The 26,557-nt window shown below is 38.2% G+C and overlaps 1 protein-coding gene across 1 annotated transcript in view; it reads left to right on the top strand.

The window, feature by feature from the left end:
- Positions 1 to 26,557, top strand: part of LOC125236899 (ryanodine receptor) — a 302,209-nt gene that overhangs the window by 235,691 nt on the left and 39,961 nt on the right. Inside the window, exons 83-98 of the mRNA XM_048143817.1 lie at positions 877 to 1,000; positions 1,666 to 1,778; positions 5,170 to 5,263; positions 7,715 to 7,843; positions 8,424 to 8,564; positions 9,376 to 9,555; positions 10,805 to 10,925; positions 11,209 to 11,319; positions 12,672 to 12,799; positions 14,208 to 14,338; positions 15,631 to 15,791; positions 16,673 to 16,874; positions 17,281 to 17,442; positions 19,425 to 19,581; positions 21,839 to 22,041; positions 24,358 to 24,561. Coding sequence (XP_047999774.1) covers positions 877 to 1,000; positions 1,666 to 1,778; positions 5,170 to 5,263; positions 7,715 to 7,843; positions 8,424 to 8,564; positions 9,376 to 9,555; positions 10,805 to 10,925; positions 11,209 to 11,319; positions 12,672 to 12,799; positions 14,208 to 14,338; positions 15,631 to 15,791; positions 16,673 to 16,874; positions 17,281 to 17,442; positions 19,425 to 19,581; positions 21,839 to 22,041; positions 24,358 to 24,561 — 2,361 coding nt within the window. The remainder of the gene's footprint in view (positions 1 to 876; positions 1,001 to 1,665; positions 1,779 to 5,169; positions 5,264 to 7,714; positions 7,844 to 8,423; positions 8,565 to 9,375; positions 9,556 to 10,804; positions 10,926 to 11,208; positions 11,320 to 12,671; positions 12,800 to 14,207; positions 14,339 to 15,630; positions 15,792 to 16,672; positions 16,875 to 17,280; positions 17,443 to 19,424; positions 19,582 to 21,838; positions 22,042 to 24,357; positions 24,562 to 26,557) is intronic.

Genomic DNA, 26,557 nt, shown 5'->3' on the forward strand with positions numbered 1-26,557 from the left:
TTGTTCCTGAGTCATGGATGTTTTCTATGTATATATCTATTTAAGTATGTATATCGTCGCTTAGTACTCATAGTACAAGCTTTGCTTAGTTCGGGGCTAAGTTGAGGTGTCCCCAATATTTAATTTATTTACTATATCTAAATTTGGAAAATAGACTAATGTATTTTTTTTTAGAGCAACAAGAGTAAGTTTTTGACAACTATGTCAATTTTTTCAGGCGGCTTGACAAAATCAGCCCTAAGTAAGACTAGTAATAAATGTCGTTGTAGATCTAGTAGCTTTTATAGTCATAGATGTCGGCATGAAGCTAGTTTTATGGGCATTTTCAAAAATTGGGACACAAAATTAGTAACAGTTCTTAACAAAAATTAACTCGATGTCAGTTTTGTGACGACAATTAAGGATGAAATTTCAACAAAAATATTGCTTTTGTGTTAATTACGTAAACTGTAGGCAATAATCTACATTGAGAACATGAAAAAAAATGGTTTTTAGACAAATTTTATTCTTAATTGTCGTCACAAAACTGGCATCGAGTTAATTTATATCCCTTATATCCCTGACAAAAATGCAGGTCGACGCAATCATTCAGATTTCGTGACTGATCATTTTTGTGTCAAGGATATAAAAGCAATGTCGTGCTGTATAGGCTACTTCACCCTTTAAAGTCTATTTTATACTATTTATTGTCTTGGTCACTTTTTCTTTCATATGTGTAATTTATTTCGCTTTTAATTTATATATATAGTGGTGTAACTACTTTAAGATAGCACAAGTTGAAATATTTTCAATAGATTATAATTTGACTTGTGTTAATTAGAATTAACATAGTATTCATTGATTGTCTATGATTATTGACTCCATTTTTTTTCGTAGCAAACTAGGCTCAAAGAGCAAGGCAGCTGTGGCTGATAACACAGCAGAAACCAAAGCGAAGATCATCGACGACACAGTGGAAAGAATAGTCGCCATGAGCAAAGTACTCTTTGGGTTGCATATGGTAAGTTGTTTGTGATTTGCTAACCCAATGTCAAATGCGACATCTAGTGTGAGTTGAAAGATGGCATCAAAAATTGATGTACTTTTTAGACAAATTGGTAGATCTACAAGATGCTGTTCTGTTCCAAAAAATAATTATTAGGTGGATCTAGTTCTGGTTTTGCATTTCTGACAGCGCCTATTTCATGGTGATACTAAAAGTTTCTATATTTGTCAAAATTTCGGTTAGTTCTAATTCAGTTTTCACTAATATTGTCTTCGGTTACCGCGATAGTTACTCATGAAATAAAACTATGGAAACGGATTAAATCGCGTATAATGAATTTACAATTCATCACGACGTTTCGAACACTTTACAGCGTCACTCGTTGTCCACGAACGCTGTAAAGTGTTCGAAACGTCGGGATGAATTGTAAATTCATTATACGCGATTTAATCCGTTTCCATAGTTTTATTTCATCAGTTTTCACTAGTTCTAACTAGTTACGAGAATGAAAGGAGGAAGATATTATCCACTTTTTGTCTATATTATTTTTTATGATTGGATGGATTTATGTTAACGAGACTGCTCTACCAAATATTTTAGTTTTGTTTTGTTCTTTTTTACTCATTTTTACTGTGTACATATTTTATGTTATTTATTTACTACCATCGATTCCTCCCTAGATCGACCATCCCCAACAAATGAGTAAGAACGTGTATCGCTCCGTGGTATCTATTCAGCGGAAGCGAGCCGTCATCGCCTGCTTCAGATGTCTATCCTTACATTCTCTTACAAGGTTCTTAAGTTTACAGTTTTGAGGATGAGTTTTGTGTGAAGATTTCATTAACTTTATTGTAATTGTTTAACAAATTTAAAAGATACTTCATGTCGGATTACGTGATTCGATACGCTAACTTAAAGATGTGTATTGTGTGTACTGTGTATCTTATTAACCCTAGTTGATGTTTTTCGTTGTTTTGTTTTAAGTTGTTATATTATCTTTTTAAGTTTTTTTATTAAAATACTTTGCCCGCGGCTTCGCTCGCGTTAGAAAGAGACAAAAAGTAGCCTATGTCACTCGCCATCCCTTCAACTATCTCCATTTAAAAAATCACGTCAATTCGTCGCTCCGTTTTGCCGTGAAAGACGGACAAACAAACAGACACACACACTTTCCCGTTTATAATATTAGTATGGATTATCACGTGATTTTTTTACACAGTAAAAAATAATGTAGTTGTACAAAACACCTGCCAAAAAAGCAGGAATAGGAGATAGTTTTGAAGGTAGGTATACCAAAGGTCTACAGGTTAAATTTATAACCTTAGAACATATAAATTTGAAATAAATGTCATATACAAAGAAAAAATGACCAAGGCCTCCAAGTGTCCAATGCTGGATTCGAACCAGCGTACTCCGTTATAGTCACGGATGCCTCAACCACTCGGCCAACTGGTCATGGCGGCAAGGGTCGAAATTTTCAAGGTCGAACTAGTTCCGGTTCTACCTCAGAGATGGCCAGGAGGCGCCGTAAGCCTTCGGTAATTGTATCATATACTTGAAAATTTCGACCCTTGCCGCCGTGACCAGTTGGCCGAGTGGTTGAGGCATCCGTGGCTATAACGGAGTACGCTGGTTCGAATCCAGCATTGGACACTTGGAGGCCTTGGTCATTTTTTCTTTTTATATGACATTTATTTCAGTTTATAGTTAAAATAATAGTAGTATGTCTACTAAAAACACAAATTAAAATATTTCATAGGAAATAATTTAATTTGGTCTTAGAGTGACCTTAGAACCTTTTCCCCAGCGCATGTATAACAAATAACCTCCCTAACAGCCCTTGCCCTTGCACGCTGCCCGGACTGACAGGCTACCAAGCCACCCCCCCGGTGTGATAACTGGAAGAGATTGCTCTGTGCGGCGAGGAAGCGCGCCGCCGTCGCCTGCCTACGGTCGCAGCACCTTTATAAGATGAGTCGGTGTGTTGATTGAACTATTACTATAAGTACTATTTGTTGAACTATGCGTGAACATTAAATGAATACATACACATACATAAAATCACGCCTGTATCCCATAAAAGGGTAGGCAGAGCACATGAAACTGCTAACATTACAGTGCCACTCTTGGCAAATAAGGGGTTGAAAGAAAACGAAACTGTGGCATTGCAGTGACAGGTTGCCAGCCTCTCGCCTACTCCACAATTTACACCATATCCCACAATCGCCTTCTACGACACCGAATGTGAAATGAATGTCATATACAAAGAAATAATTTTTAAGAAAAAAGAAACCGCCTTCCTTTGGGGTTCTGGTGATAAATACTTTCAAATGTTGGATTATGTTATCAATTCGTCTGTATATGTTTGTTATTCGATATCTCCGTCATTTCTGAACCAATTTTGAAATCTGGATGATTCTGAAGTACTTACAGATGAGAATGATTATCAGAACGGAACTCTAACTAGGGGCGGCTCACTCTTCATCAGCAGTTCCACTGCACCAAATGTCACTGTTCTGGACGTAAGTGCATGCTGTTCTTATAAAAATACCAAAGTCTTTATAAGTGTGCCGATCAGATTTGAGGAGTTCCGTTCTGACCATCATCAGCAATTCCACTGCTACAAATATCACTGTTCTGGACGTAAGTGCATGCTGTTCTTATAAAAATACCAAAGTCACTATAAGTGTGCCGTTCAGATTTGAGGAGTTCCATTCTGACCATCATCAGGAGTTCCACTGCACCAAATGTCACTGTTCCGTACGTAAATGCATGCTGTTCCTTTAAAAACACAAAAATCACCATATGTATGCCTTTCATATTTGAGGAGTTCCCTCGATTTCTCCAGGATCCCATAATCAGAACTGGGTTCTGAGAATAATGGGACCAATCTGTATGCATATACATTCAATCAAAAAAAAAATTTTCAAAATCGGTCTAGTAACGACGGAGATATCGAGGAACAAACATTAAAAAAAATAAAAAATAAAAAAATAAAAAACATACAGACGACTTGATAACCCCTTCCTTTGAGATTTGGAAGGCGGTTAAAAATGACCAATGCTTCCAAGTGTTCCAAGCTGGATTCGAACCGGCGTACTCCGTTAGTCCGGATTTCAGTGTCAAAAATCCAAGATGGCGCCTGTAATGTATGGGATGACGGTCCTACATCCGATATCGGATCAGATAATGTGAAAACGCACTTAACCGGATGCCTCCGTTGAGGCATCCGTCCGGTATTGGTCATTTTTTCTTTGTATATGACTTTTATTTATTGTTTATAGTATAACTAGCTTTAGCCCGCGGCTCCACTCGCATTAGAAAGAGACAAAAAGTAGCCTATGTCACTCTCCATTTCTTCAACAATTTCCACTTAAAAAATCACGTGAATTCGTCTCTCCGTTTTGCCGTGAAAGACGGACAAACAAACAGACACACACTTTCCCATTTATAATATTAGTATGGATAGTAGTGAGACTACTTAAAAAATACAAATTAAAATATTTTCTGAGAAAATAGTTTAATTTGATCTAAGAACTATGCGTGGTCTGGGACGTGAATGAATCGAAATGAAATGAAATATTTATTTTCCAAGTAGGCATATACAATGCGCTTATGAACGTCAAATAAAACTACGCCGGCTCTAACCCTACGCCTCATTCAGCGGGCGAAGTATTCATAGTTATCTTAACATTATTACATACATTAGCAACAAATAAATTATGTTTCAGCTTTGAATTTTGACGACCGGTCCGGCTCAGTCGGTCGTGACCCTGCCTGCTAAGCCGCGGTCCTGGGTTCAAATCCCAGTAAGGGCATTTATTTGTGTGATGAGCACAGATATTTGTTCCTGAGTTATGGATGTTTTCTATGTATATATGAATGTATTTATCTATTTAGGCATGTATATCGTCGCTTAGCACCCATAGTACAAGCTATGCTTAGTTTGGGGCTAAGTTGATCTGTGTAAGGGGTCTCCAATATAAAAAAGAAATACCTTGCTCGCTTAGCGATTTCTGTTGCTGATTATATTTAGAAATTCATTAGTACCTATTTCGTGTATATACTATTATTTGGATATATATTTCATAATCTGGAATTAGAACTTAAGGGTAGAAATTGTTTCCTCAATCAAAATATCGTCAATTATAGATTTTTAACAGATTAATATTACTTTTGAACAGGCACCGAGCATGTAATATATTCGCAAGGACGTATTATGAGTTGTGGTTGGAAGAGGAAAACATCGGACAAGAGGTCATGATCGAAGATTTGACGGTAAGTGGTATTATTTCATGTATTAAACTGTTATCATCATGCTGAGTTGAGTCCATTTCGTGATGCGCACTTAATGTTCTGTTCTCTGTTTTTTTTTTGTTCTTTTCTTGTGTACATGTACAGTCACGGACTTTAATTGTTGATCCACTTCTAGCTCATTTTATACTGGAACGTCATAGCTTAACTATGTTTAACTATGATATGTCCAGTATAAAATGAGCTAGAAGTTGATCAACAATTAAAGTCCGTGACCGTACGTACGTATTTGTGAGCGTCATGAACAAATTTCTTCTTCATCACACTCGCACACTAAATGTGATTTTGCACGCAGGCGGAGCGTGAGTTATAGAAAAATTGCTCTCCCAAGGGAATAATGACATTTCTTGTACCGTACTTAACTCTTTTACATCTATTTACATATTTTTTACATTGCGAGTGTGATGAAATAGTACATTGTGCAACAAGGGAGGTAAGGGGGTCATTCAATACGAGTGTCCTGATATATTCACGACAGCCGCAGGCTGGAGTTAATATAGACACGAGTATTTAATATCCTTACCTCCTGAGTTACACACAATGTTTTTCATCACATTTGAGAGAAAAATACAAAAAGTAAGTCATAAGGCAAAACCTTCAACGCAATGACGGCGCAAAGACCAGTAGTGTATCTTCATCTATATCAGATTATTCATATTAAATTCCATTGTTATTGAAATAAACACGAAAATCCTGCATATAAATTAAATGCAATGTTCAAAAAAGCATATAAATCATATAATTGAACTAAATTTTTATTTATTTTTCATTCATTCATTAATTTTCATCTGTTGTACTCTCCGTTGCTAGGCAACGGTGGGCGCCTCGCGCTGGCACTCGGTCAAGCGCGAGTCGAGAACATATTGTCAGATTGTAAATTATAACGATTTATCTGAGTTAAATTTGCGAAATAAATGCAAAACACACTGAAATAATTGTAAAACATAAATAAAATGCATTTTTCATACCGTATAATATATTTAGTAGCTTAATAGTCAAATTTTGGTTGTGCAATAAAAATCCTTGGCAGATTGAAACATCCTTTGCCTGAAGTATTGTATGGATTGTATTAATTTTTAAAACTAAATCCATTATTCCCTTGGGAATAAAATAGTACATTATGCTTCAGTACACGTAGACGCAATGATACCTTTAAACAGCAAATGTGATGAAAAACATTGTGTGTAACTCGGGGAGTATGAATATTACTAACTCGAGTCCTTAAATCGCTCCGGCAAGCCGTCGCGATTTAACTTACTCTCGTTAGTAATATTCAACTTCCTCCCCTTGTTGCACAGTGTACTATTATCTTTTTATCTTTTTTTTTATTTTTTCATCATACATAAAGTAACAGACACAGGTAGATTTACACCAAGAAATTTCTATTAGGATGAATACTATTTCAGCAGTTCATCAAGTTAAATCATTTGATTTTATTCCTATTTTGTTACCAAGATTTATTTGATGAATTGGATTTTTTTTGTAAGTTTTATTTCGTCATTAAGGTTCTCTAGTATCTATATTTTCTTAATTATAACAATTATCCTGTATATATGTATATGGGTGAATCAACTTTTCTTTGCCAGGAAAATTTCGCATACATCGACTACATGTGGTCAGAAAATTTAATTGGGATTTAGTCTAATTAATGTATAATTATTATATTAAAGACAAATATAATAGCTACGCAATACAACATGTAATTATAGGATTTCCTATTTTATAACTTTGTTTCGAGCAGTGACCCAGTGGACATAGCTGTCCCTCACTTTTGTATGAAAAAAGTGTCTCTTCCACTGGGTCACATATTGTTTTAATTAAAAATGAATCGTTTTTAAATTTTTCCGTAATTGGTATACGTGAAATAAGGATCTTTATTCACGATGGTAAGGTTAAAAATCACAAAAGTAGACCTAATAATAAGTAAGGGTAATTCTTGCAAAAAGCAAGAAAAAGTTGATTCACCCATATTATGAAAGTCGACTTATTTTACTAAATGTTGGTAACAAAATAGGATCAATTAAAAATTGCTGACGTGGCTATGTCCAAAGTTTTTGGGAACTGCTCATTTAATCCATGTTCAAATGAAATATTTTTGTTACATACATACATACATACAATCACGCCTGTATCCCATAAAGGGGTAGGCAGAGCACATGAAACTACTAAAGCTTCAGGGCCACTCTTGGCAAATAAGGGGTTAAAAGAAAACGAAACTGTGGCATTGCAGTGACAGGTTGCCAGCCTCTCGCCTACACCACAATTTAACCCATATCCCATAGTCGCCTTCTACGACACCCACGGGAAGAAAGGGGGTGGTGAAATTCTTAACCCGTCACCACACAGGCATATTTTTGTTATTGTGTCATTTACACCTAAAGGTGCTTAAAGATTAACACACACTACACATTTCAGCAATCGTTCGAAGATGCAGAATTGAAAAAGAGCGATGTAGTGGAAGAGGAAGGCAAACCCGACCCTCTCACTCAGCTGGTCACCACTTTCTGTAGAGGGGCTATGACTGAGCGGTCCGGCGCTTTACAGGTATGTTCAATACAATCAGTATTTTATAGTAAATTTTAACTTCTGATTAGCAGAAACGTCTGCAATCGATGCCGTTACACTGAGAGAAAATTGCATTGTGAATTTAACAAGTTCGACTTGTTGCGGTTTATCCGTTTGAATCAGCCAAACGTATGTTTAAAACAATATGTGTCAGGTTGTTTTTATAAAATCGACTTGTTGATTCAAATATATTGCCGATTCAAATGACAAGAACCAAAGAGCACGTAGGCGCTATTTTAACCAAAAAACTTGTTGAACGAACATGAAAACTGGTTGTATTTTCTCTCAGTGTAGGCTTAGAATAAATTTAAAAGTGGAAAATGTCTGCCTTGCAGTTCAAGTCTCACCCAAGGCAGACATTTTCCACTTTTAAATTTATTTTATAGTGATTTTCATCACCCTTAATGTGCTATTGCAAGTGGGTGGAGCGGGAGTTATAAGAAAATCGTTCACCCAAGGGAATTATGAAATTTCTACGAATTTTGTTTTGCAACGAAACTTAATATTTAGAACCTTTCCGTAAATACAATGAATTCACCCACAAATGTTACTTCCACAGGAGGATCCCCTATACATGTCGTACGCACACATCATAGCGAAGTCCTGCGGAGAAGAGGAAGAAGAAGGGGGCGGGGAGGAAGAAGAGGGGGGCGGGGAGGCGGAGGCGGCCGGGGAAGAAGAGAGCAAAGCTAGTATACATGTAAGTACTTTCACACTTACTTATCTTACTCTGATTGTGTTTGTAAAAATTTAGGTATAATTTTGTTGCTAATGTTATTATCGAATTTCAAGCTGACAACTATGGATGCTTTAATGGTATGTAATAAAACATTGAACTGTAATTAAAATAGCACAAAATATGTGGTCTGCCACTATATTACATCACAATCACTATATTACAATCACAATTATCGATTTATACGAGGTCTATTTATCAATTACCACACAGTATAAAACTGTGATTAAATATCAACAAACTGTCAATTGTATTTAACTATTTTTTCAGTTCATATGGTAGTTTTTTCCGCACTAGTTCGTAAAACACTACTTACGGTTCTTGTCAGGACAAAACTTCAAACGCTGTATGTACTGAAAAATGTCGCACGTGTGAATGGGTGAATCAACTTTTTCTTGCCTGTTATTGCCATGGTTACGGTCCCCTGAGTCACGCTGGTTTTATGCAAAATTTATGCTACTGAAATTATGCAAGCATGCATGTAGTCCATGTTTGTAGGTGGCAAATTAAGGAAAGGGCTTGTTAACATCAGAAAAATGCATGTTTGCATAGTTTAAGTAGCATAATTTTGCATAAATCAGCGTGACTCAGGGGACCGTAACCATGGCAATAAGAGGCAAGAAAAAATTGATTCACCCAAATAGGGAATTCGTAACTCGTGTCGATTCAAAACACTCATTTCGATCGTGTTGTAATTTATCGCCACTCGTTTCGAACATTTCCGCACTTACATCGGAATGAAACTAATGTACTATTTCTTTCCTTTATATTACAGGAGCAAGAAATGGAAAAACAGAAGCTTCTCTTCCATCAATCCCGCCTCGCTGACCGTGGGGTGGCGGAAATGGTGCTACTCCACATCTCAGCCTCTAAAGGCATTCCTAGTGATATGGTTATGAAGACATTGCAACTTGGTATCTCTATACTCCGCGGAGGCAATATTGACATACAAATGGTAACTATTTCTATGTATATATTAGCTTTTAAATGGTTTAAAAGTATCTACATTATGTCTTTTTTTTATACTACGTCGATGGCAAACAAGCATACGGCCCGCCTGATATAAAGCGGTCACCGTAACCTATGGACGCCTGCAACTCAAACAGTGTCACATGCGCGTTGCCACCCCATTAGAAACTTGTACATTCCCTTTTGCTGTGTTAAGTACACAGCAAAAAGGAGTGTACACGTTCTAAAGAGGGTTCGGATTGCCGACGACTCAAAGGACAATAGACGGAACAAGTTAGTTCCGTAAGTCCTCCCGTCATCAGCACACCGCACCCTCGTTGAGCTCTGGCAGCCTTACTCACCGGCAGCAACACTATGAGTAGGGTCTAGTGCTATTAGGCTGCGGTCTTCTGTAAGGCGGAGGTACTACCCCAGTTGGGCTCTGCTCTAGATTCGAGCGAGACGATATCCGCTGTGCTGTGCCCTACCACACAAAGCGGAATATCATTTGCTATGCCCTACCTCCTACATATCTGTCTGTATGTCTGTCTGTCTTTATGTCTATGTATATGTAGATATTACATATCTCAGCTTCTAAAGGCTTACCCAGTGATATAGTTATGAAGACTACAGCTTGGCATCTCTATACTACGCGGACGCAATATTGATATACAAATGGTAATTATTTCTATGTATACTAGCGAAAAGTAGTTCATCAGGATCGTAGTAGATGGAAATCAAATACAAGCGGATGAAAAAGAAGATGGAAAAAAATCAAACACAGACGTACGACAGTGTATCATCCCGCCTGCAACGGACTCATTGAAAGACTTCACAGGCAGTTTAAGCAGCCATTGTGTATCACGCGCAGGAAAACTTGCAGGCAAGCATGGTCGCACGATAAATGATAAAACATCAGACCGTCCCTATCGCACTATTTGTAAGTGCGATAGGGACAGCCAGATGTTTTATCATTTATCGCGCGACCATGCTTATACATCTGGACGGAATCTTTACCATTTAGTGTTACTTGGAACAAGATGCGCGTTCAAAGTAAACCTGGGGGGCTACCATGAAGTGCTAAAGCCGTTCAGTTTAGGTTGAGAGAGAGGGACGGAGCTATGGAACTGCTATAGCTTCGTCCCTTTCTCTCAACCTAAACTGAACGGCTTTAGCACTTCATGGTAACCCCCCTGAAGTTATCAGAGCTTGTACCTATATAGTAAAAGTCTTAAGGGTTTCTTTATTTGTTGTAGGGTATGCTAAACCACCTGAAAGACAAGAAGGACGTCGGTTTCTTCACGTCGATCGCTGGCCTCATGAACTCTTGCTCTGTGCTGGATCTAGACGCTTTCGAGAGGAATACTAAAGCTGAAGGTAAATATTTTTTCTTACATTTCTTGTTTAGGTATCATTTATTTTTAGAGTCACGAAAGAATGTTTATTTATTAAATATCAGAGTAATCAATCAATCAATCAATGAGAACTAGGAAGAAAAGCATGCTTGCGCATTTATCTTAATTCTTAATTCTTCATATTTTTTTGCGAGAGAATCTGCGAGGTGCGTGTGAAATAAACTTATTGTATGATCTGTCTTAACTCTTTTCGTAGTTTCAAGTATTTTAAATATGAAACTAAACTATATTTTGTGTATTTTCAGGTCTGGGAGTTGGTTTGGAAGGTGCAGCCGGTGAAAAGAACATGCATGACGCTGAATTCACATGTGCACTGTTCCGATTCATACAACTGACCTGTGAAGGTCACAACTTGGGTAAGCATATAATAGGTCAATAATTGACCTTCCTCGTACCTCAACGTTTTTCATATTAGGTACCCACTTGAGCAAGACCTTCATACAGCGTAGCATCAAATCCTACTGACTGCGCCAAATAAAACCTGTTCGGTGTACTCCTCAATATAAGATCTTCTTATGAAGAATGAAGAACTCCAGGATAGTACTATCTTCTTTTTATTAACTTAATAACTAGGTACAAGTAGTTTAGGTAATTTCGATAAAGCTATACAGATATATGTGTAGCCGCTTCGGCTGTAAGGTGCAGTCTAATGTAGGTAGGCGCGGGGGGCCGTGACGTATGTGTGTGACGTCATGTGTCGTCAACCGGTCTTCGTACGAGTACTTGGGTAAACGTATGTATGTTGTGTGAACAAACCTATAGTCTAATATTAACTTAGTAAATTCTTAAATGCAGTATTGAAGTATTGATGGAATATCATGACAAATTATAACAAAATTAATGCATGCTAGCTCATTGTTTTTAAAATTATAAATGGACTTACTCTTGGCCACCATTTTAGCTATCTGTACTAATTCATGATTCATTTATTTCCTGCTTATGTGGGTTTACGTTGGATCTTATAACTAGAAATCAGTACTATTACCACTAACCCTGTCAGGGCACTGCATTATTATATTATATACTTATAAACTAAAAATACATACAATATTTACAACATACCTAACCTATCATGCAGTTTACATAATATGTAGGATCATAAAACTATTCCAACTCCAAAAAGATATAATATTCGTTTATGTTTATATCCGTGCGGTTTCAGAGTAATTTCCTCCCACGAACGCTCCGGCTGTGGAATGAGCCTGTCGAGGTATTCCCGATGAACTACAGTATGGGGTTCTTCAAAAAATGAGTGTACAAGTTTCTAATGTTTCGGCAACGCGCATATGACACCCCTTGAGTTGCAGCCGTCCATAGGTTACGGTGATCGTTTTCCATCAGGCGAGCCGTATACCTGTTTGCCACCGACGTGGTATAAGAAAAATACATAACAACAATAGGCTAGTTTCCTATAGTTAAAATTAAATATTTTATGCAGTGCACGAAATAAAGCACCACATAATTAGAAGAAAAATATGGGCAGTAGTTATGTTTTAACATAATTTCTATTTTTAATAAGTCAAAGAGAAAGATATAAAGTAAATGAATTGACCGTGACGTCACTCCTCAGTATTTCATAGTAATTCCATATTAGCAAAGCGTTTTGACAGTTCTTAAAAAGAAGCTGATTTGACTAGTAGGAAACTAGCCTATTAGTAACCAGGAATAATATTTATAGAGTACTAACACAAATTATTATGTTACACAGAATGGCAGAACTACCTCCGTACTCAAGCCGGTAACACGACTACGGTAAACGTAGTCATCTGCACTGTCGACTACCTGCTGCGACTACAGGAGTCTATCATGGACTTCTACTGGCATTATTCTAGCAAGGTACGTTTCTAACAAAAACTGACGAATTTTTATCACATTACGTCTTATTTAAAAATATTTTAAGCGGGTTACTCACGTATTAAGTCGATATAGCGTTCGACATGTTTCGGTCCAATTTCGAGAACCTTTCTCAAGAGTAGCGACCCCGCCTTTACATGTCGAGAGCGCGACGCAGTATGAGTATGCGTCGCGCTCTCGACATGTAAAGGCGGGGTCGCTACTCTTGAGAAAGGTTCTCGAAATTGGACCGAAACATGTCGAACGCTATATCGACTTAATACGTGAGTAACCCGCTTAAAATATTTTTAAATATGTATGAGTCTCACGGGAGTTTTATACATTACGTCTTCATCATCCTCCTCGCGTTGTCATTTGCCACGGCTCATGAGACCTTGGGGTCCGCTTTGACAACTAATCCCAAGATTTGGCGTAGGCACTAGTTTTTACGAAAGCGACTGCCATCTGACCTTCCAACCCGAAGGGTAACTAGACCTTATTGGAATTAGTCCGGTTTCCTCACGATGTTTTCCTTCACCGAAAAGCGACTGGTAAATATCAAATGACATTTCGCACATAAGTTCAGATAAACTCATTGGTACGAGCCGGGTTCGAACCCGCGACCTCCGGATCGAAAGTCGCATGCTCTTACCGCTAGGCCACCAGCGCTTCTTATTACATTAAGTACGACTTACTGAAGTAATAGTGTCAGATAATTAGAATTAACTTTGCTAATGTACACCCTATCATGCCATATGGCACCGGTTTTTGGGGTAACTCTAAAATTAGAAAATTGTGTCGCTTAACTTCAAACTTGGATAAATCCATTATGCTATAAGGGTGATTATCTTTCAGATCATTATTATATTTTTTATATAATCAACCTTGTATATATGCATCATATATTTGCTGGCCCGTGGCTCGATGTGTAGCTATCCAAACTCATATTTATTGCTTAATTATTATTCATTATTTATTATTATTTAATATACAATTAAATAAATTAAATAATATAATGATTTAAAAACGGCCTTTTTCATTGTGGCGCAAATAAAGGTGTGATACTCAAGATTGGTAACAATTAACCAAAAAAGCTAAACGGTCCGATATGATTTTTTCATTGTTATTCAGATTCTCAAATTTCGTGCCGATTGATTAAGTTTTGAAGGAGGAAAGAGTCGAGAGCGGAACCTCGATTTTAAAGATTTTTTTGAAATATCTTTTGACTGAGTTGTTCTTAAGGGACAATTTTTTTTCGATAAATCTAGTTAATAACACTTGTATATTTAACTAAAATTCCCAAGTTGAAAGCGGCTCCTTTCCATTTTAGCATTTTCGCTACCGTATTCTCTTAACGTCTGTTTCTTCTCCTTCTATTTCTTCTAGTACTTATGGTGATAATACTTTACAGGAACTGATCGACCCGGCGGGCAAGGCCAACTTCTTCAAGGCCATCGGGGTAGCGTCCCAAGTGTTCAACACGCTCACTGAAGTCATCCAGGGCCCGTGTACGCAGAATCAGCAGGCGTTAGCGCATTCCAGGTATTTAATAGTCCTGCATTTATAAAGTGTGAGTACCCCCTTAATATTAAATGATTTTGATAAACTTTGCGGAAAAGTATGGCTTCGAAGAATTTCAACGTTGTCGGAAAGTACATCAAGATATTCTATTCAATGATATGATTATGAGGTTTGACTAGAATTCGATCAGAAGAAAATTGCACAAAAAAAAACTTACTTTACTTTTACGACTCTGTTACGACCGGCCTGGCGCAGTCGGTAGTGACCCTGCCTGCTGCGCCGCGGTCCCGGGTTCGAATCCCGGTAAGGGCATTTATTTGTGTGATGAGCACAGATATTTGTTCCTGAGTCATGGATGTTTTTTATGTAAATAAGTATTTATATATTATTTATATCGTTGTCTGAGTACCCACAACACAAGCCTTCTTGAGCTTACCGTGGGCCTCAGTCAATCTGTGTAACAATGTCTTATAATACTTGCTCACGTTACATTGAAATGTTTTTTTGAAGTGAAACCTCTATTGCGACTTCCAACTGAGAGTGCGCAACACTAAGTCATTGTTACGTTGCTCAGCGCGTAACATTGTGTTAGTGTCGTTGCGCTCAACACACTCACTCATTTCATTCATTCACTTATTCACTCAGTCAGTAACAGAACAGACTCTCCAGAATGGTTTTGAATGGTGGAATGGTTAGTTTATGTAAAATATTTCAAACAGTTAAAAGATGGATCACTACACAAAATGTTTTTGAGGTTATGTTAGGAAGTTTCACTTCTTTCGCGCGGACCTCCACGCACTGTTATTTATTTTAATTTAAGATATTAGATCACTGTAGGAGAGACATATTAAATTGTACGAGACAATTAACTAATAAGTGACATTAGAATGATATCATAAATTAAATATAACAAGATCATACCATCCCATACATTAAAATGCGACCGCCTACGAACGCGCTTACACTCCACCACACATAGATGGCGCCACAAAAAATGCCTTGTTGCCACCGATTATTTGTAGATTGGCATTAAGTGTCAATTCCGAGCCGTAAATCTATGTCAAAAGTGACACTTAACGCCATCTACAAGTATAATCGAAAGCTACAAGACATTTTTTTTGTGGCGCCATCTATGTGTGGTGGAGTGTAAGCGCGGTCTTAGGCGGTCGCATTTTAATGTATGGGATGGTATGATCTTGTTATATTTAATTTATGATGATATGCATACAGTAGTATCTATTTTTGTTCAGTTCTCGACTATTTAGAACTTACCTACATTGAAACAAATGTTAAGTATATGTTCTTGTTTGCAGGTTGTGGGACGCTGTAGGAGGTTTCTTGTTCCTGTTCTCCCACATGCAAGATAAACTGTCCAAGCATTCGTCCCAAGTAGACTTGCTGAAGGAACTCCTCAATCTACAGAAGGACATGATTACCATGATGTTGTCTATGCTTGAAGGAAACGTTGTCAATGGTAAGTCATGTATCATCTTCTTCCGAGCGGAGGGACTATTGACTATACACGTTAAACTTTCGTGAGACATATTCAAATAATTAATGAATCTACGGTTGTACTCACGTTATTATATCGCTATTGCTGCGACATGTTTCGGGCCAATTCGGAGGCCCCTCTTCAGGCATACAGGTTGTAACAAAAATGGTGGTGATCCGTTTAAGGGCGTATTCAGTATCGTATTCTCATCAGGAAAAAGTAGGATAAAAATTTTTTTTCGCAAAAAATTTTTTTATCTTTGTATGGAGATTCGACCGATTCGCGCGGCCCGGCTCATACAAAAGTGAAAATTTTTTTAGCGAAAAAAAATTTTTCTTCTACTTTTTCCTGATAAGAATACGATACTGAGTACGCCATTAAACGGATCACCACCATTTTTGTTACACTCTGTATCATGTTCACGCGACGGCTAAACTCCGTGAACTGGCCGCGCCGCCCGCCGCTCCGCCCGCTGCGCGCGCGGATAGGACGGGGGTGGGAATAGCGATATAATAACGTGAGTACAACCGTAGATTCAGTGACTATTGACTATTTTTTGTTTCCCAAATCAATCACATTTGAGTGAATCTACTTTTCTTTGCCAGCGAAATTTAGTATACTTCGACTAAATGTGATAAGAAAATTATATTTACATTTAGTGTAATTAATTTATACTTGTTATCCGTTAATTTATTATCCGTTCGGGAGCTACGATGCCACAGACAGACAAACAGACAGACAGACACGACAAACTTATAACACCCCATCGTTTTTGCGTCGGGCGTTAAAAAGTAGAACTAATAATAAATAAGGGCAATTTTTCAAAAAGCAAGAAGTTGATTCACCCATTTGCCGTTCCTCAGGTACAATCGGAAAGCAGATGGTGGACACGCTCGTAGAAAGCGCTGGCAATGTGGAGCTGATCCTCAAATACTTCGACATGTTCCTGAAGCTCAAGGACCTGACTTCGAGCGCCAGTTTCATGGAGATCGACGCTAATAGCGACGGCTGGGTGCTGCCTAAGGACTTTAAGGAGAAGATGGAACAGCAGAAGAGTTATACTCCGTAAGTAATATCCAATTGAAATTGACGTTAGTAAAAGTTTATACACCGTTTTCCGTTAAATTCGATATGTCGTTAGGTTCGTTATCAGGAACCACCCTGTATATCACTTTTAGTTAAATTAGCATAAACATTTATTTCATCGTTTTCATACATAATAAATGAATTAATTTGTGCGAGAGACCCTTAAGAATAATATTCAAGTTAGTGTCAAGTGATTGACGGCACATGTCAAAACAAATAACATTGGGAAGTGGTAAAGGCTGTCACACACGTGTTCATTTTTTTTTTTTTAATAACTCGATAACCGTAAGAGTTAAGAATGTATTTTTAAGAGTTGTCTCATTCTGTAATAATTATAGTAACGCCTTGAACATGGAAAAACCTGAACCATTTTTCATCTCCACAGCGAAGAAATAGAGTTCCTCCTCGCCTGCTGCGAGACGAACCACGACGGCAAGATGGACTACATCGGGTTCTGCGACCGCTTCCACGAGCCCGCGAAGGAGATCGGCTTCAACCTGGCCATCCTGCTGACCAACCTCTCCGAGCACATGCCCAATGAACCTAGGTGAGTACAGCGCCATCTGTGGAGTCATCTAGACACTAACTGCAACCTGGCCATCCTGCTCACCAACCTCTCAGAGCACATGCCTAACGAACCTAGGTGAGTCAACATTATACAAAAAGAAAAAAATTAAAAAAAGTTCAAAACAGCGCCACCTTTGGAGTAATCTAGACACTATCTGCTGAAAAGCGCCATCTATCGTGTGATAAAGATACTACCTAAATATATTGAGAGAGAGAGAGAGATTTAGAATGCCTAAAAGAGCCCTAAATTGCGTAATTAAGACACTTTATATTGAGATGGAGGTAGTTTAGCATTCTTAAAAGCGCCATCTGCTGTGTGAATAAGTCACTATATATTGCAAGAGAGAAATAGAGACGAACCACGACGGCAAGATGAACTACATCGGGTTCTGCGACCGCTTCCACGAGCCCGCGAAGGAGATCGGCTTCAACCTGGCCATCCTGCTCACTAACCTCTCAGAGCACATGCCCAATGAACCTAGGTGAGTACAGCGCCATCTGTGGAGTCATCTAGACACTAACTGCAACCTGGCCATCCTGCTGACCAACCACTCGGAGCACAATAGTCATGCCCAATGAACCTAGGTGAGTACAGCGCCATCTGTGGAGTCATCTAGACACTAACTGCAACCTCGCCATCCTGCACACCAACCTCTCAGAGCACATGCCTAACGAACCTAGGTCAGTACAGCGCCATCTGTGGAGTCATCTAGACACTAACTGCAACCTCGCCATCCTGCTCACCAACCACTCGGAGCACAATAGTCATGCCCAATGAACCTAGGTGAGTACAGCGCCATCTGTGGAGTCATCTAGACACTAACTGCAACCTCGCCATCCTGCACACCAACCTCTCAGAGCACATGCCTAACGAACCTAGGTCAGTACAGCGCCATCTGTGGAGTCATCTAGACACTAACTGCAACCTCGCCATCCTGCACACCAACCTCTCAGAGCACATGTCTAACGAACCTAGGTCAGTACAGCGCCATCTGTGGAGCCATCTAGACACTAACTGCAACCTGGCCATCCTGCTGACCAACCACTCGGAGCACAATAGTCATGCCCAATGAACCTAGGTGAGTACAGCGCCATATGTGGAGTCATCTAGACACTAACTGCAACCTGGCCATCCTGCTGACCAACCTCTCCGAGCACATGCCTAACGAACCTAGGTGAGTACAGCGCCATCTGTGGAGTCATCTAGACACTAACTGCAACCTGGCCATCCTGCTCAACAACCTCTCAGAGCACATGCCCAATGAACCTAGGTAACTGAAAATAACCCAGATCAGGGAACTCACGGTGTTTAACCTGAAGAGGGGCTCCCAAAATGGCCCGAAACATGTCGTGATAAATAACGTGAGTACAACCGTAGATGCCCAGTAGATAGCAACAGTAACAGCCCAACATATTATCATGATTTTAAAATAAAGAAATATGTCATTTGTTCTTATAAAACATGCAAACATGCAAAAATATTTGGGGAAAAAATGATTTTGGCCACTTCCAGGCTGCGATCTAGTTTTAAGCCTAAAAGGCCCATACATTTCAGGGGTACGCTTATTTGTATGGGCTTTGTCAATCCAGTATTAAATCGTTCTTGGTTTATACTTTACTATTAAATTATTAGTTTAACCAAAGACGATCGAGTATTATAGAGAGTTACTGTCAAAGTAAAATGTATAATCACAGTGCATAGACTGCCATCTCTCGACACAAGCTTAAAACTTTTGAACCTCAGTTTTGACAAATTGGCCCATATTGTTAGCTTGATATGTGTTAAAATGTCAAATATTAATATTAGCGCCATCCTGAGCGTACCCCAAAGGTGTAATGCCATCTAGGCCACTGTACCTTTTTCTGTATGGTACTGAGGTACGTTTTTTCTTAGACTTTATCTGTCTATACGGAGTTTTATATGTCTTTAGTTTAACGAACTGTTCGTTGTTTTTCCTTTAGATTGGCCCGATTCCTGGAAACCGCTGGCTCCGTCCTGAACTATTTCGAGCCTTTCCTCGGCCGTATCGAGATCATGGGCGGCTCTAAACGCATCGAGCGAGTTTACTTCGAGATCAAGGAGGAAAACATTGAGCAGTGGGAGAAGCCGCAAATTAAGGTAGTGCTATCTTATAAATTGAAATAGATATCATACACGAAAGAAAATACGACAAGGCCCACTGGTGGCCAAGCCGGGAATCGAACCCGGGTCTTATTTATTATTTTTTATTATTTAGTTGTGCAATGTAATGTAATTTCCTAGATTTTTTTTTTGTTTTTGTTAAACTAATTTTATTTTTTATTGTTGTTAAGTGTGATTATTTGTGATATTTTATGTGTGTACCCAAATTGTATGATCCCAGTTGGTCGAAATAAAGTGATTTTAATTTTTTATTTACGCGGGTAAGCGGTTAGCCGGTTTCAATTTATAATTTATATATAGTAGTGTGACTACTTGAGAAAAAGAACAAATCAAAAATATTCAATGAAATAATTTGATTTCTTCCCTAGTAGTGCTATCTTACTTTCTAAAATATATTCTCGTACTAGCTTCTGCCCGCGGCTTCGCTCGCGTTAAATCCAAAAATTTGGCATGATCCATACAAAATTCCACCCCCCATTTTAGGGAAATGGGGTGTTAGGAGGAGACAAAAAGTAGCCTATGTCACTCTCCATCCCTTCAACTATCTCCACTTAAAAAATCACGACAATTCGTCGCTCCGTTTTGCCGTGAAAGACGGACAAACAAACAGACACACTTTCCCATTTGTAATATTAGTATGGATTTATATGAATGTTCTAAAGTGCTGGTGGCCTAGTGGTAAGAATAGTAATAGTAGTAAACACTTTATTGTACAATTAATAACAAATAATTTTTAAGAAAAAAAAACAGTCGCCTTTCGGGTTCTGGTGAAAGCTACTTGCGAATGTTGGATTATGTAGAAATGTGATGCTTTAATTATTAGATGGCAACACAAATGAATACGTATAACGTTAAGGTTTGAGGAGTTTCCTCAATTCCTCATGAATCCGATTATATTATAAGAAATCGAAGCTTGACAAACTTTGATCGAAGCTTGAAAAATTTTCAAAATCGGTCCAGTAACGACGGAGATATCGAGGAACAAACATAAAAGAAAAGAAAAAAAAAAACATACAGACGACTTGATAACCGTCCTTCTTGAGAGATATGAGGCGACGGTTAAAAACAAAGTAATTACAGTAAAGAACAGAACATTACAAAGGCGAACTTATCCCTTCGAGGGAGGGAGGTAAGAGCGTGCGACTATCGATCCGGAGGTCGCGAGTTCGAAACTCGGCTTGTACTAATGAGTTCTGAACTTATGTGCGAAATGTCATTTGATATTTGCCAGTCACTTTCCGGACTAACTCTGACAAGGCGTAAGGTCAGGCACCAGTTTTACGAAAGCGACTGCCATCTAAGCCAAATCTTGGGATTAGATGTCAAAGCGGATCCCAGGCTCCCATGAGCCCTGGCAAAATGCCGGGATATCGCAAAGAGGATGATGTCTACGGGAGTTTTTTTATAGTTAAAATTTTAAATCTATGGAAAGTTATATAAAACGTAAAAGTATGTAAACGCAATTATTTACAACTAGCTTAAATTCAAAAATTGCGAAATGCTCCAAGTGGGGGAAGGGGGGGAGGGGGGGTTTAAGAAGAGACAATAAGTAGCCTATGTCACTTTCATCCCTAAACTATCTCCACCTTAAAAATCACGTCTACGATAATTTACATATAATTATATGTAAATGTACCTAAATAGAAAATATCTATTACTCAGAAAAGTCAGAAACAAATATCTGTGCTCATCACGCAAATAAATACCCTTAACGGGATTCGAACCCAGGACCGCGGCTAAGCAGGCAGGGTCACTACCGACTAGGCCAGACCGGTCGTCAAGTATGTTAAAATTAAAATAATCAAATTGCAAATCTTTGGGAAGTAATATAAAACATAAAAGTGGGTATACAGAGTGGGGCCTGTAACAAAGGCGAAGAATTGAACTGTAGGCTATTCTCCTTATACTGATCAACATTTGTTCAGTGACTTTTAAAAATTATGAAGTCTTTAAATTTTTAATTTTTCATACAAAATAAATATTAGCTTCAATGTACGCCATTATTGTTGTCATTGACGTTGTCTGTCACACTTTAGACTTAACAGAATTCGCAATACATTACCTCTTAGAAAAAACTTTCAAGGGTGATAAAAATCAAAATACAAGTTATTTTTAAAAGTCGCCGAACAAATGTTGATCAATATAAGGAGAATAGCCTAGAGTTCAATTCTTCGCCTTTGTTACAGGCCCCACTCTGTATACAATTATTATTTACAATGTACCTTTATTTCAGGAATCCAAACGCGCTTTCTTCTACAGCATAGTAACAGAAGGCGGTGACAAGGAGAAGCTAGAAGCGTTCGTCAATTTCTGCGAAGACGCCATCTTTGAGATGACGCACGCGTCAGGACTCATGGCGGCTTCCGAGGAGCAGGGCGGAGGACCGAAGAGCAGAGAAGCGGCTTATATGTATCTGGGGGATGATGATGATGAGAAGTGAGTGCTATTTATGGCCATTTTCAGAATTTGGGTCCAATAGGGTAGTTTCCACAGAACTAAATCAAGATAGAAGGAAAATGCTCGGCGATTAACAGCGAAACCGAGCGTGTAACGTTTTGTGTCGAGCCTATGACGTCACAAGTGTACTTTAGTGATGGGAACGTTGTCGCCGCGTAACCCATTCGATCGATTGTGGAGGTTGCGTGCGGGATGCCCGCCGAAGTTAAAAATATCGGATGTTCATCTTCGTTGTGAAATGAAGTAAGTATATACCTGTATTCGTGTGATGACAAACAATTCACTAGTAGGTATATAATTTGCCTAAGGCCAGGAACAAAGATTTTAGTAGGTAGGTATTAATACTAGTTAATATTTCGTAATATTTTTAAGAAAATCGACCATGTACTCACAGCATTATCCTCATGTTATTTGTTACAACTTTTAGTAATATATAAATATAATTAACCATTAACACATTTTTAGAGTTATTTTTATTCATAATAAATATAGAGCGTATTATGTTTGTATTTGATTTTCTGCCGACCACAAATTCAACGTTAATACCGTAACTGTAACCTATTTTAAAGTTAAATTTACTTTTCACTCGTACTTTATATGTATAGTTTCATAACAATATAAAAACATAATTATAATTTACACTGCTTCGCAAAATCGATTTAAATCGAATAAGGAAATCGCAGCATACATGACGATATAGTTCCGTGGTGCACCACTATTCTTAAGTTCGACGTGAGTTCGACGGACAAAATAACAAATCTACCTTCACTTTGTCTCGACAGTTTGAATAGCCTATTTTATATCGCTTGTTTTAAACGCACGCCAAGTCGGACTCGTCAAATTAAAGCCGCAATGGAAAACTAGTTTGACGGCCGTACGTCAGCTAATGTTTTGATGATAAAAATAGGAAAATCGTGTTTTTTATTTAATAAAAAATATTTTAGGACAAATGGTACTTACCGATGATAGGAAACACTTTGTTTAACACCCTTGCTTTTATTGGTGGTGTTTGAACAGTTAATTATCGAATACCGACCCATTTTGTATTTTTCACTGTATGTCACTCGCGGGCAGCGGTCGGGAGCAGACTGACTTGCGCGGCGAACAATGTTGCTCGCTATTTAACTTTTCCGCACGCGAAGTAGATACACTTTTTCCTTCTATCTTGATTTAGTTCTGTGTTAGTTTCCTATACTTAAAATAATAGTTATTTGTTTTACAAGGGGGCAAAGTTCTTGTTTAACCGCACGTGCCAATATTGATACCTGAGCGTTGCGAGGGTATCAAGGCACGAAGGTTAAACAAACTTTGCCACCGAGTGAAACACAAAATTTTTCACCACACCAACACGAACAAGATACCGACTATAAAACATCAAAATAAATCAAATCCGTCAATTTATTCAATACTTATGATTCAAAATCATCATTTATAGGTAAAATCTAGCAGCCAAATTAAGACATCGAGTTAAAATTTGTATGAAATTACTTTGCCCCCTTGTGGATAAAATGCGATTTTGCTATCTGTTTTCGAATAGCAAAGAAAGCCTTTACCAGTTGGTGTGGTGAAAAATATTTTATGCAGAGCACGAAATAAAGCACCACATAATTAGAAGAAATATATGGACTGGGGGCCGATTTCTGAATCTCGACCATTCGATTACGTGATTTTTTTAATTTTAGACATGTTTCTATGAAATAATTTTATCTTATCTTATCTGACGTTTCTGTTAGACGACCGGTCTGGTATAGCGCGTAGTGACACTGCTAAGCCGCGGTCCCGGGTTCGAATCCCGGTAAGGGCATTTATTTGTGTGATGAGCACAGATATTTGTTCCTGAGTCATGGATGTTTTCTATGTATATAAGTATTTGTATAATATATACCTCTATATCGTTGTCTGAGTACCTGCAACACAAGCCTTTTTGAGCTTACCGTGGGACTCAGTCAATCTGTGTAAGAATATCCTGTAATCGATGTAGGGAACAAATCAAATTATTTTATGAAATATTTTTTTTTGATTTGTTCTTTTTTTTTTAAGTAGTAACACTACTATATATAAATTATAAACTGAATTAGATACCATACACTAAAGAAAAAGCGATCAAGCCCACTGGTGGCGAAGCCGGGTCTCCAGCTGATTCCCGGCTTCGCCACCAGTGGGCTTGATCGCTTTTTCTTTAGTGTATGGTATCTAATTCAGTTTATAATATCCTGTAATATTTATTTATTTATTTATATATCTTATACCATGTTTGAGAAAAATATATTAAAAAACATATTTCCTCTTTTTCAGCAAAGGCAAAGACCCCTTCCGCCGCGGCCTCCAATCTATAAAGGACGGCTTCGCCACCGCATTCTCGTCCCTATCCCCAGCGAACATAAAGTCCAAAATCGCGGACATGCAGCAAATGCCCCCGGCGGAGTTAGCCGTTGGATTTTTCAAGATGTTCTTCTATCTGTTCTATTATATGGGATATGCGTGCTTAGTGGTTATAAGGTAAGACTTATATATTTATATTTTTTTTTTTTAGAACAAAACGGGACTTAATCGCGTAAACACTTACATTTATATTTGGCCCGACGTTTCGAACATCACATTATGTTCGAGAAACTCGCGCGGCTAGAAGATGTTGATGCAATTCCTCGCCAGTCTACCCGTGACCACGAACATAATGTGATGTTCGAAACGTCGGGCCAAATATAAATGTAAGTGTTTACGCGATTAAGTCCCGTTTTGTTCTAAAATTATGAGTGCAAATCGTGTTAGTCTAAATCCTTATATATTTAATACCAAAGACATATGTAACTCCGTATAGACGGATAAAGTCTAAGAAAATAAGAAACCGGCCAAGAGCGTGTCGAGCCATGCTCAGTGTAGGGTTCCGTAGTTTTCCATATTTTTCTCAAAAACTACTGAACCTATCAAGTTCAAAACAATTTTCCTAGAAAGTCTTTATAAAGTTCTACTTTGTGATTTTTTTCGTATTTTTTAAACATATGGTTCAAAAGTTAGGGGGGGAGGACACTTTTTTTTCCTTTAGGATCGATTATATCCGAAAATATTAATATAATCAAAAAACGATTTTAGTAAACCCTTATTTATTTTTAAATATCCATCCAAAAATATATCACACGTTGGATTTGGAATGAAAGAAAAAATTCAGTCCCCACTTTTACATGTAGGGGGGTACCCTAAAAAAACATTTTTTTCCACTTTTTATTTTACCACTTTGTCGGCGTGATTGATATACATATTGGTACCAAATTTCAGCTTTCTAGTGCTAACGGTTACTGAGATTATCCGCGGACGGACGGACGGACAGACAAACATGGCGAGTTGACTACGGAACCTTAAAAACGTACCTCAAAGCCCTAGAGAAAAAGGTGCGGTGGCCTAGATGGCGTTACACCTTTGGGGAACGCTCGGCTAGATGGCGCTAATATTAATATTTGACATTTTAACACATATCAAGCTAACAATATGGGCCAAATTGTCAAAACTGAGGTTCAAAAGTTTTAAGCTTGTGTCGAGAGATGGCAGTCTATGCACTGTGATTACACATTTTACTTTGACAGTAACTCTCTATAATACTCGATCCTCTTTGTTAATACTTAACTATCATTTTTTTATTAGAATTTGAAATTTTTGGGTTTACAGAGCTCACAGGCAACAGTGTTAACCGTCCGTAGCGTATCTTTAATATCTTTTGCCACGAAACATTAAGGAATTAACTTTAACTGTAATGACATTCGTTGTGTAGAAATATTAACTTTAAATCTAGTTTTAGTTCTTAGCTTTAGATATATTGCAATACCCTCACAGGGTGTGTTGAAACTCATCATTGGCCTCAAAGTCTATAACAGACTATACAAGCAGTGTTAAGTGGGGCGACAGCGTTTTTCATGGCTATGTAAGCCAATACGGGAGCGACAAACACGACCACAACTCGGGCAGGTGAAGTGTGCTCTTGGCGAACACGTATCGCGCTGATGACGCTTGGCGCGCTTACTTGCGAGTGTCGCAAACCAAGCATTGTCGTGGATTTTACGTCCGTCGAACAGCAGTTTGCGCCATTTGTCCCTGTCCTCGGCAAGCATCTGGAGGGGTACGAACAACATCTTAGTCCCCCAGACTTTTAGAACAAAACGGGACTTAATCGCGTAAACACTTACATTTATATTTGGTCCGACGTTTCGAACATCACATTATGTTCGTGGTCACGCCAAATATAAATGTAAGTGTTTACGCGATTAAGTCCCGTTTTGTTCTAAAAGTATGAGTGTAAATCGTGTTAGTCTAAATCAATATATTTAGTCCCCCAGCTTGTTGAAACTATTCACATGTATACTTATTAAGACCTTTTTAACACACATTGCAAAATAAATGAAATGAATGTACTGTTGGCTACGGGCCCAGCCGGCGTAGCCGAAATGACATTCGAGGACACTAGCCGCTGATCAAAACGCAATCTAGCTCCATCGCGTCAAGCCAA

Source organism: Leguminivora glycinivorella, chromosome 20, assembly GCF_023078275.1.
Source record: "Leguminivora glycinivorella isolate SPB_JAAS2020 chromosome 20, LegGlyc_1.1, whole genome shotgun sequence".
Classification (NCBI taxonomy): Eukaryota; Metazoa; Arthropoda; class Insecta; order Lepidoptera; family Tortricidae; genus Leguminivora; species Leguminivora glycinivorella.